Below are 11,881 nucleotides of genomic sequence, written 5' to 3'. Positions count from 1 at the left end.
ATTTGGTAGGCCCTATGTGGACAGGCAGTCAAAAGGAGGCTCAGTTTAGTAGTGCATCTTGTTTTATGCAACCACAACTTGCTTCCAAGCCAGGAATTAAAAAAGAAGCACCTGCTTTGAGGCCACTGGGAGCAACATCTCGTGAGCCACTGGTTGGAGATCACTGCTCTACACCATACTAAATGTTAACTCATAGGTGAAAAACCCTGTTAAAATTCATATAAGTGCAAAAATGTATATTTTTCTCAGAAAGAAATCCATGTAATTATTCCACCTTGGTACCTGAGACTCAGTAACCAGCTACTGTTTAAAGAAGTACCTATTTTGTGTACCTTAGTTAGTGGTCTGTGACTATTCTTTTGTCCTTGAGCATAGTCTTTATGCCCATCCTGAGCCATACTAAAAAATTGTTGAAATACAAATTGTAGTGTTTCCCGTACATTCAACATTTCATACGATAGTTTGCAGAAGTAAATTCTAAGGTAGTCAGAATCTGACTGTAACAGTTATTAAGGTTTCCCAGAACCAATGTGTTTCACAGAAACAGAAGAATAATTCCCTGCCCAAGCACAAGCATGCCAAGAGTAACAGGCAGGGTGCTGAGCGGCTGCAGGGTTCTAGTAGTGTAGACAGGCCGGCAATGCTGGTTATAACATGTCGTTATCGGACGCTTTATCCGGCTTTGCTCTTTTACGTTTGCACAGCATTACAGATAGAGCGATGACAATCAAAACGATCAATACCACCGATATAATCACAGCAACCAATACAGTAACATCCAACTCTGAAAAACACAAAAAGACACAAGTTAGGTACAGTCAAATCACCAACTCTCACCAGCATGCCGAAACCAACGGAAAGAAGTGTATGCATTTTATGAATGCATATAATAAAGCAAGGCCTTTTTCCTGTTAGTGTAAGCAATGTCACCATTAGCTGTTACATACTATCACATGACCTAATATCCTCTTAATTGCCATGGAAAATTCCATTTAACAAGATTTTATAATGTTCCTGTGTGTGTGTTAAACATAAGCTCAATAGTCTTCGCTGGGAATATTTCTCCTTTTTTTTTTTATCCCCTTTATAATATATTTTTTTGGAGAATGTATATAAGGAGCTCAGTTATGATGGAGTTAATTAAAAGGAGGCTAATACGAGAGCTAAGGCTTGTATGAAGGCAATGGCCATAGGTCAAAGAACTCTAAAGGGGTGGTTCACCTTTAAGTTAACTTTTAGTATGTTGTAGAATAATTCCAAGCAACTTTTCAATTGGTCTTCATTATTTATTTTCTATAGTTTTTAAATTATTTGCCACCTTCTTCTGACTTTTTCCAGCTTTCAAATAGGGGTCACTGACCCCATCTAAAAACAAATCCTTTGTAAGGCTACAAATGTATAATTATTGTTACTTTTTATTACTCATCTTGCTATTCGGGTCCTCTCCTATTCATATTCCAGTCTCTTATTCAATTCAATGCATGGTTGCAAGGAGAATTTAAACCCTAGCAACATGATTGCTGAAATTACAAACTGGAGGGCTTCTGAATAAAAAGCTAAATAACTCAAAAACCACAAGTAATAAAAAATTAAACCCTATTGCAAATTGTCTCAGTATATCCCTCTCTACTTTACAGAGACAGCATGTTCAACTGTCAATATGCCCTTTGTGCTATTTATTCTGCTCAGCACTATTTATTATTTATATAAAATATTCCTGCTACTGTAAATTATACTTAATAGTATGGGCTGGAGTTACATTACCTGCATGAAAGGGAGTTGGCCCCGCAGCCACCTGTCTATATATATTGTCTGGGTTCTTATAATACAGCTTGCATAGATGGATGTATTATGTTATATATGATCTATTATCATTACAAACAAATTCTATTTGAGCCTATAAAAATGTTTATTTTTAATTGCCATCAATCCAACCACCTTTGCAAATAACAGAGCAGCCAGTAACTTAAATAAGTAAGCACAGAACCATAAGCTCATTAACATAAAAAAACATTTTGCTCCTTTGGGCTCATCTATATAGAAAGAAGCTAGTTTTGTTAATAAAGATGAAAAAAACACATGTTAGTCCCATTTAAAAGAAGAAAGTGGCAACACATCACTCTGCAATGTGTTGTTATTCCAATAAGCCCAGACAAGAGGAAAGCATTTACAAGAACAGATTAAATGTGATTTTGCTGTTGCCTTTTTGACCTAGAGGAGCTTTTTTGCAAAGAATAAATGAAAGCCTAATAGACAGCAGGTCCCATCTCCCATGTGTGTACCGCAGTCATGCCAGAGTCAACTTACACATAGGAATATAAATTCACTTGTGGAGAAAACAGCACTGGCTGCTGAAAAGCAAAAGGATATTCAGATATACAATCCTCAAGATGCAAACGGCTGCCATCAATACATCATACTGTCTGTATATAGTATATTTATGTATTAGTGTTTCCCATACTGTAAGTGCACTATAAGTATACAGCACAATAATGTCTACAGACAATTATTATCCTAGCTGCAATTTCCATAGGTACATTTCCTGATGGATTCTTAAAATAGAATGGTAAATTTAAAATTGAAATGGCAACATTATCTTTCTGATAGCAGGACGCAAGATTAGGAGCACACTGCTTGCATTGTAGGGGGGAGATGCATGGATCAGTGGTTAGGCACCTACCGTTCTTATTGGAAGTAGTGCATTTCTCGTCAGACACTTGACTGTCGCGGTTCTGACTGCGAGAAGGTATAGTTGCCTGTACATAAAAGCAGTAGCTCTCTCCTTGATCCACATTGATGACAATCTCGTTACTACTACTTGTCTCCTGCTTCTGCAAAGGTAAAAGAAAAAAAAATAATATTTCTGCAGCAAATCTTCTTTCCCCTAAAAATAAATTGTGCTTATTTTCCAATGCACTCGCACTTACCTTGCCTGTGCTGGAAGCTCTCCTATAAAAAACCGTGTATTTCAGGTCGTTGTTAAAAATCTCCCGAATACTCTTGAAACTTCCATTAGAGAATCTATATGGTGTGAAAGGATCCTTTATTATGACCGTGAGCTTGGTATCGTCCTTACTGAAATTGTAACTGTCAATGACTGGCTTTCCGATAATTGCTAGAAGCAGAAAAAGAAGAGGAAAGGCAACTTAATGAACTGCAAAACACCCACACAGCTGAATTTATACATGGAAACCAAATAGGGGCATACAAGTATTGTGTAGGTAGGGGGGTGAACACTGGCTTGTTTAGATACACAACTGTTTCAATTTGATTTTCCTGCCACAGTGGGGAGGTCTACTACACACATTTTGACATTTCCAATGAGAATCACTGCTCTTGCATTCGATAATATTTCTACATAGCCTTTGTTGGTTTGTTAAACAATAAGAATGTATATTAATTCCATGTTTATCTGAGAATGACACAAAAGCCTCTTGAAACCTTAGTGATGATTTCTTGGCCAATTTATAAGGACGAGGTTCCAGTTCCACAAAGCAAATTCTAAATCAACCAACCCACCAAAAAGCGATTACTGTCTTCTCTCACTTAGAGGGGGGGGGAGGGGAGGAACTAATAATACAAAAATAATAATCATATCTATAAGTCATGTAATTTATGGTGTATATGGAGCATTAGCATTTAGTGATGCACCAGTCCACAGGCATAGCATCCCTGGAAGTTCTATTTTTTTGCTGGCAGGCATGAATACGCAAACTCATTTTATCTAGTTTGCGCTGAATGAAAAGATTTAAAATGGTCCCTAGATGTGGTTCGCTGGAAAGTTTCCAGCCATTTGGACTGTATGAAAGTGCTTGATAAATGTCACCTACTCTGCTCATAAGGTACGAATGGAGGGCTATCCGTGTAAGGGAACTCCTCTGTGAAGTCCTCCGCGTCTTGTACGTCAGAAATAATGCGAGCGGTGTATTTATCCTTTACGTTCTCTAACAGATCGGTCACATCACATTCTGTGGCTGTTATATGGATACATTTCCTCTTCCAGTTGGCACCTTCACTAAAATAGTATAAAGATATTTTGTTAGTATATTTTTACTTTTAATGTGCACAGAACGTTAGAATAGTTACTGCTTTGCAATGCGGACTGAACAAGAATGAACAAGCTGCCATAAATCTCTGGCAAATAACCCAGTAACAGTGGAGGTTGCAGTGTGAGCAGTTTGTTCTGCACAGGTGTGGAATGTGTAACTTCCGTATGGGATCAAACAGATAACAGGGGAGAAGACAAAAAAAAAAATCTGGTTCCACTGCTTTTACCTTACAAAATGACATGGCTGCTTTCCAGGCCTGGGAGTGCTGTATAGAGTAGCCTGTAAATCTGTCATTAAATAAAATGTAGTAGACCCTGAGGCACATAATGGCTGCGGTTAGTCAAGAAAGGGGACGTGGGAAGAATTACCCTGTACATGCATGTTTAATAGGTCAGTGCCAAAAGCCCTTTCAGCCAGGGAGAGGATTCCAGTTTGGGTGGATGCAGTGCTAGCGTGCTGGGAATAGTAGTTCATAGGAAGCTAGAGTATAATAGTATCATATTTCTGCCTTTGTATCTGGATTCTCAAGCAGCGACTTAAATAATACCGAGAATTCCAGAGAGGCAGAAAGGACACGGAGCCGGAGTCTGTCAGTAGGTGAAACTGAGACCACGTACGGCTGAGTCATTAGTTTGCTTAAGGGATTTATGGTTTTCTGGGAAACTGTGGAATGAGAAAGGACGCACCTAAATTATGGCTGTGTAAACAGCACTTTTTTTTTTTTTTGAATATTCACTCAGGATAGTTTTGCAAGTGTTTGGTATGATACAAGAACAGGTTTCTCACCTCAAAAGCATGTCATAGTGGTGTTAAGCATTGTATTAGATTTTGGCAGCAAATCCTTTTCTACTGCATACTACTAAGGAACTACATTACTTGCCACGGCTTGCTAGACTTCAGAATGTCCAATTTGTGTACTAGTGCCTAAATCCCAATATGTGGCAAGATATACACAGCTGGATCCATTGCTGTTTTAATGCAACTAAAGTACACATATCCCTACCTAAATACAATTTTCCCAGTCATTCTCATTTCACTAGTAGGAAATCCAAAAGTTTTGGAGAGCACACACACAAGGATACATAAAACCTGGGGCATGGGGTTTTCCCGATAATGGATCTTTCCTTAATTTGGATCTTCATACCTTAAGCCTACTAGAAAATCATGTAAACATTACATAAACCCAATAGGCTGGTTTTGCTTCCAATAAGGATTAATTATATTAGTTTGGATCAAGTACAAGTTTCTGTTTTATTAGTACAGAGAAAAGGGAAATCGTTTTTTAAAATTCTGATTATGTGGAGTCTATGGGAGATTGCCTTCCCGTAATTCGGAGCTTTCTGGATAACGGGTTTCCGGATAGTGGATCCCATTCCTGTATTAGATGAACAAATGTAACCCTTATCCACTGCAGGTCAGGACTGGGAGTAGAAATACCTCTACAACCCCTATTAATCTTTATACTCCTTTAGCATTCAACCCTACCTTGAGGTTGTTTTGGTCTGGGATCTGAACTCGCTGTTACTCATCTCTGCACAATAACCCCTCACCGGGCAGTATCATGTACTCTATAATTTAACATCTGGTGTTTAGTGGATTCCATGAACTGACTGCTCAAGAAGGACACAACAGTTTGTGCAATTTAGAATAAACCCCCTTTCAAGTGGTATGGCTGTTGGATATTTTAACCCATAGGCTTTCAAATCAAAGCAACGTCAGTCTGCAACTGGTATTTCTCCTTTGCACATAATTAGGCCATTCACCCTCTGCAAGTGCATGGAATGCAGGGGCTCAAACCCAAATAGAGGGTCTCCCACTCTCAGAGGGCACTAATTGTATCCATTAGTATGGGTGACATTAAGGTAGGCTGTAGAAAAGAAACACTATATTAAGTTACTAAGCTAACCTGTTGAAAATATACAGAGCTAAAACAATTGCGCTTACATATATCAGAATATAAGAGTATTCACTCACCCGGCCACTTCCACTGTGTATGTGTAATTTGTCGGTTTAGGCTCCCACTCAATAATGGTCTTACCGTTGATAGATGACCATTTAACATTTACAGCCTTGCCGATGCTCGTCGTTTCTGCACATAAATAAGTATAACGTCACTCATACAATATTTTCATACTCCGGTATTTTCAATCCCTGTTTACAATCCACTACAAATACAAAGTGCAATAATCGTCTAATTCAAATTAAACGGCAGCGGATGCTGGGAATAACAGTGTACAGCCCTAGCTGCAATAGTCGGAATTGACTGTGAGGTAGTGGCTTGCTGGGGATGCTGGAATAATTTAGTTTTAATTTCTGTATTTAAAGTTATTTAATTTGAACAGACACATACCATTTGCCAAATATAATTTATTTATCACACACACATATATATATATATATATATATATACACATATATATATATATATATATATCTTTTTTTTTTTTTTTTTTCCGAGACAAACCTAAGCTATGTGTTTGAAACCACCATAAAGATGTATTTAATCCCCTCAAGTCCTCAGGTGTTTGTGCTGTATAGTCATAGGGAATGAGTCATATTGTAGCACCTTAGAGAGGAATTTGCAGGAGTGTAAAGAAAAATCAATACGACGTTGATATCACAATTACAGACATGAATATACTGGCATCAGCAAATGCCAAGGATACAAGTCTCTAGGTCATGGAGCCACTGGCTCAGTGTGATCTCATTACTCCAACTGTTATCACTCTGTCTTCAACTTTACCACTTTATTCACAATCATGTGCTGTATTTGTGATCATAAAAGGTTAATTTCTCTTATGTATACAGTATACCATTCAGAGGTCAAGTACAATATTATCATAGAGCAGTTTTACGTGACTATGTATGAAACACAAGAGAATAGAGGCATACAATAGTAAATATTAATGTATGCCAATATTAAACAGAGAGGAAAAGTTATGGTACACAACTATTGCCAATAAGTAGCAATGTGGGACCTAGTAGGACACATTACAGATGTACAAAATGTACAGAAACGGCACATAGGGCAGATGTTTACCCTGAGGGCAAGTGTGTTGTACTTATAGCTATAAACGTAGTAGGAAAATAATTAAAAGGCAACTAAAGCCCCACAGCACACTATGTCCCATTAGTCAGTATCAGTGTATGCTGTAGTAGCTGTAGTAGCACAGAACCAATAAACTCTCATGGACATCCGTGTGGGGATTCTCCGGAGGAAGATGAATCCATACAGTGGGGGAAGGGACATTACAGTAGAGGTTTTACTGTAAATCAAATCCACAAGGGCAACACAGATCTATTGTACATGACACAATGACACAAACTGTACATGAACATGAAGGCGCTTGAAAAGAATCTGCACAATGAGTTGTATTGTGTATTTGCACATCCCTACTATCTGATCTATAGAACACACATCCATTCAAATGCATGAAAAATCCCGTACATGAAAAGCATTTGGTCTCATACTCAAGCCCCAAACAGAATAACCATGAAAGCCGACACCAGTGGGAAAGTCACATAAGGATGTAGCAGCACATACATATACACGTTTATGATTACATGCTTATACACATGCTTTATCATGAATCCCCCACTTTAGACCCAAACCCTTCTACAATTGAATGTTATAAGTATGATTTAATATTTCCTGTCATTGTAACTAAATAAGAAAGTCTATCCAGCAGCTGCAGATACAGTCGCCCTTGTAGATAAATCAGGCTGATCTAATGAACATGTAACCTTATCCCCTACTTTTATATATATTTCTTCTAAAACCTATATGAAAAGAAACCGTATCTATGTAGAAACGAATGTACCTGCTGTTGAAAAAGATAAGGACATTAAAAGTAGCTTCACTACAGTCATGGAATTCCAGGGACACCCTGATATGTGACAATATTCTGAAATCCAGACATGGGATCAATAATCCAAAATGCCCGAGACCTGGGTTTTGAGGATAATCGGTTTCCAGATAACAGGTCCAATATCTGTAAACACATGATTTGAGTGGCACATGTGACATCACTAAGTGCTGACTGTAACTGATGACATCACTAAGCAACTTTTATAAGGATACTTTTTACAGGTACAGGAGACATTTTGTATACATAGATCACATGGTATCCATTGCTTGTGGCCTGGAGGTGGACTTACCTGCGGCTAAAGCCCTGTACCAGCAGGACAGCGAGCACATAGCCAGCACTGTGAAGGGAAGCCCAGCTGTACTCATGATTCTGTATGATCCGCTGTGCCAATAGAATTCTCCAGAGAGGAATGGAGCTGAGGTGAGTGTCAGAGGTCAGTATGTGTAGAGAATAGAGCAGCAGCAGCACAGGCAGGGGGACGCTCCTCACTCCGTCAGTTCCTCAGCTTCTCCTCAAGCTTCACTCTGTGCCTGAGCTGCTTCCTACCACGAACTGGCGATTCTGCGCACTTGTATGGAATTTATATGGAGCTCAGGCCGGAGGAAAGTCCGAAAGTAGCTAAACTGTACTGTAGGTGAGAAAGGGGAGGAGCTATAGAGAGACTGTCTGGGGCGAGGGGAGGTGATGAATAACTCGCTGGCTAATGACTAAATTCTTCTGCCTTTATTCCCCCATAGAGGCTGCTCGTGTTGCACTTATTTCCTAGCAATTGCAGTGATACAGAACGACTGCACATACTGCTCGGCCTCCCCCCCCCACCGCTTTCACCAATGGTAGAGCCTGCGTTTTTATTCAATCCGTGTATTTCCCTACTATTTACATGGTAGTGGCGTAGATAGCGATGACTGGGCCACACAGCAAATTATTTTTCAGGCTCCCAAATTGTCTAGAGGTTTTACCAATATTTTTTGAAATTGTAAATGAATAAGGGACTCATGGGGCCCCTATACCTCATTGGCCCCTCTGCAGCTGTAGGTAGGGTTGCCACCTGGCCGGTATTTTACTGGCCTTGCCGGTAAAACATCTGCAAAGTCCGGGGGCCAGTATTACAAATTTACAGGCAATGTATCTGCCGGTAAATGTTTAATACACCTAACAAAGGCCCGTGGCCTGCCCCAGTCTGCTCAAAACTCACCTTTTTGCAACTTCTGGCCAATCGCGCACAGGCCTGGATTTGTGGAAAGGCCACATAGGCCCGGGTTTAGGGCGGCATAATTTTAGGGGGGCGGCGTGCTGCCCAACCACACCCACATTGGTTCAAAAACACTGGGCATGTGCAGAAAATACAATAATTTTGTAAATTTCCGATACCCAATCCACAGTACTCAGGTCCCGATTATGGAAATTTGAATGAATAAAGGGGGGGGCATGGGTGACGAACGGCAATGGGCCTAGGGGCACCCACTATGCAAATCCAGCCCTGATCACGCACTGTGGCTCCACCCCCTTTGCCATCACAGCCTGCCCCCTTTGCCATCACAGCCCACCCTTTTTTTCCCGCCCCTTCCACCGGCCGGTGGAAATTTTATTAAAAGGTGGCAACCCTAGCTGCAGGGTCTGCTTCCTCTGTAGTTAAACCCTTTACAAGGCATGGTTGGTCATGTGCCACAGTTTTAGGGTCCTTACTCACAGGCTGTGCGCCTCTGTGTTCTGATTTTATTCGTTCAACTACAGGGGAGCGCAGGAGTAGACGCACTGAATTGTTTTCAATGCGGCTGTACTCACACAGACACATGTAAGCGCTGAACGCAGGTTCGGATGCAGCATGTTGCATTTTACCTGCGTTGAGCGCTTACATGCATCTGTAAAGTACAGCCGCATTAAAAAGAATTCAGCGCGTCTACTCCTGTGCTCCCCTGTGGCTGAACGCATGAAACTGGAACACAGGGGAGCACAGCTTCAAACGCCCGTAAGTAAGGGCCCTTACGATACGTTACTTGGCTGTCTGCACAGCTTTGTCACAAAGCAAAAACCTTTTTCAGTTTTGTGTTTAAGATCGATATTTTAGTGACAGTTGAGAGCAATGCTCTGTGCCTACATAGAACAAATCAGTATTGTCACCATATAAAAGCCTGAGGCCAAAAGTCAGGTGTTTAATACGGGGCTTGGAAGTGAATTCTAATATTCTCCTATGGGAAGATATATCAAGGGTCGAATTTTGAAGTAATGGGAGTTTTTTTTGAACTCCCATAACTTCAAATTCAAATAAAAAAAGACCAACCGAAATTTATTAAAAAAAATCAAAGTTTCTTTTTGCTGGTGAATAGGCTGTATTCAATCGTTCAAATTCGATTCAAAGTCCACCAATTGACTCCAAATAGGTTCTAGGAGGTCCCCCATAGGCTAAAACAGCAATTCGGCAGGTACAGTATAAGATGGCGAGTGGTCCAATTGGTAGTTTTAAAGAGACAGTTCATGATAAATTTCAATATTCGAGTTTTCGAATTCGAATTGAATTTGGACTATTCCATAGTCGAAGTACACAAAAAATAGCTCGGAATTCGAATTTTTTTACTTTGAATTTTCACTTCCACCCTTGATAAATCTGCCCCCTAGTGTACAACTGGGGCGAGTACATTATTTTTTATAATACACAATTTTCAGCGTGACAAATGACATCACTAGAAACAGTTTATAAGGATACCTTATGCAGGATATTAGAAGTTCCATATTCTTATATTACACAAACACCATGCATATACTGTAAATTATATCCTTATAAACAGTGCTTATTGATGTCATAAGTTATAATCAGTGCATAATGCAAATTGTATTACGACTCACTGAAACATATTATAAAGTATAATATATAGTGAATAAAGTACCCCCTCTTGTAAATTATAAGGATATTATAAGTTACCGAGGAGTTTCATGACCATATAAAAACACGAGGCCGAAGGTCATGGAACTTCGAGGTCAGGCCCGGATTGGCCATTTGTGAATACGTGCAAATGCCCGTTGGGCCTTTGCCTGTGCAGTGTAAATGGGCCGCGGGGCAGTGCGCACCGCACCATAACAAAATCAAGGAGCTTACTTCCTCCCGCAAGATCCTCTGTGCGCACAGTAGCAGACGCCAAACAGATAATTTTCTAAAGTCTGAAGAGCTCACCCCAAGGGCCGTGTAAGTTTTCTTTTCTGTTTTTTTTTCCCCCCCCGTGTCTGGACTGCTGAGGGGGGTGGGGGTTTAAGCAGGTATGCGGAGGAGAGGTGGGACTGAAAGAAGAAGCGTTCTATATGTCACCTGTGTGCTCTCAGCTATGGGACAGATAACTGTTGCAGGTAGGGAAAAAGGTGCCAGTGTATGTCTGTGTTGTCCAGTATTCAGCTGACAGGCAGGATGGATTGCAGACGCTGGTGCTGCAGATTCATCCTCTCCCCCCCCCCAGACTATCAGTTCAGAAAGAATGCTGGGCAAGTAAAGAGGATACAAAACATTTTTATTACACTGCCTCGTGATTTTTTTTTTTAACCCTTTCCTTATTAGCAAAAATTGCATTTGTGCCATTTCTGGGGGTATTTATTCACGGAATTCTCACTGTGTTCATCCTGCTTTTACTCTCCTTTGGGGTAGTATACATGGAATTGCAACTGTGTCTTTTTGGTTTTATAAATTAAATTGCATCAGTGTCTTTTTTTTAAAAAATAAATGTTTAGCTATCTATATTCAATATTCCTCCCATAGTGGGCATGGTCACAGAACAATTCAGCAGGAATAGTCCCTTAGTTTGCTCATAGTCTGTACAGAGAGATCCCATAAAACTATGGCAGCATACGTATTCCCCTGTTCTATTTACCATATAACAGGAAGGTTTGAGGGTAGTTCTTTAAAAATACAAAAATACTGTGAAAATGAATTCCTGTGTTATGTTTGCAGTTGAACTCTATAGAAATAAATAAGTGAAA

The 11,881-nt window shown here is 39.9% G+C and overlaps 1 protein-coding gene across 4 annotated transcripts; it reads right to left on the bottom strand.

Annotated features, from left to right (window-relative positions):
* Positions 1 to 357: 357 nt before the first annotated feature.
* On the bottom strand, positions 358 to 8,533 carry f3.L (coagulation factor III (thromboplastin, tissue factor) L homeolog). 4 transcript variants are annotated; one of them, XM_018258548.2, is made up of 7 exons: positions 8,208 to 8,533; positions 6,024 to 6,138; positions 3,831 to 4,015; positions 2,928 to 3,115; positions 2,681 to 2,831; positions 2,308 to 2,351; positions 358 to 784 (listed from the first exon to the last, which is right to left on the bottom strand). In XM_018258548.2, exons 1-7 carry the CDS (start codon positions 8,281 to 8,283, stop codon positions 755 to 757), a joined length of 789 nt encoding a protein of 262 aa, XP_018114037.1. In that variant the 5' UTR covers positions 8,284 to 8,533; the 3' UTR covers positions 358 to 754. The 4 variants fall into 4 exon arrangements, with proteins under 4 accessions (XP_018114037.1, XP_041446465.1, XP_041446464.1 ...); XM_041590531.1 differs by having other exon boundaries at positions 2,308 to 2,348; XM_041590530.1 differs by lacking the exon at positions 2,308 to 2,351 and adding an exon at positions 7,871 to 8,041 and having other exon boundaries at positions 8,208 to 8,288.
* Positions 8,534 to 11,881: the final 3,348 nt, after the last annotated feature.

Source organism: Xenopus laevis, chromosome 4L (assembly GCF_017654675.1).
Source record: "Xenopus laevis strain J_2021 chromosome 4L, Xenopus_laevis_v10.1, whole genome shotgun sequence".
Classification (NCBI taxonomy): Eukaryota; Metazoa; Chordata; class Amphibia; order Anura; family Pipidae; genus Xenopus; species Xenopus laevis.
This window is presented reverse-complemented; position numbering and strand designations above follow the sequence as displayed.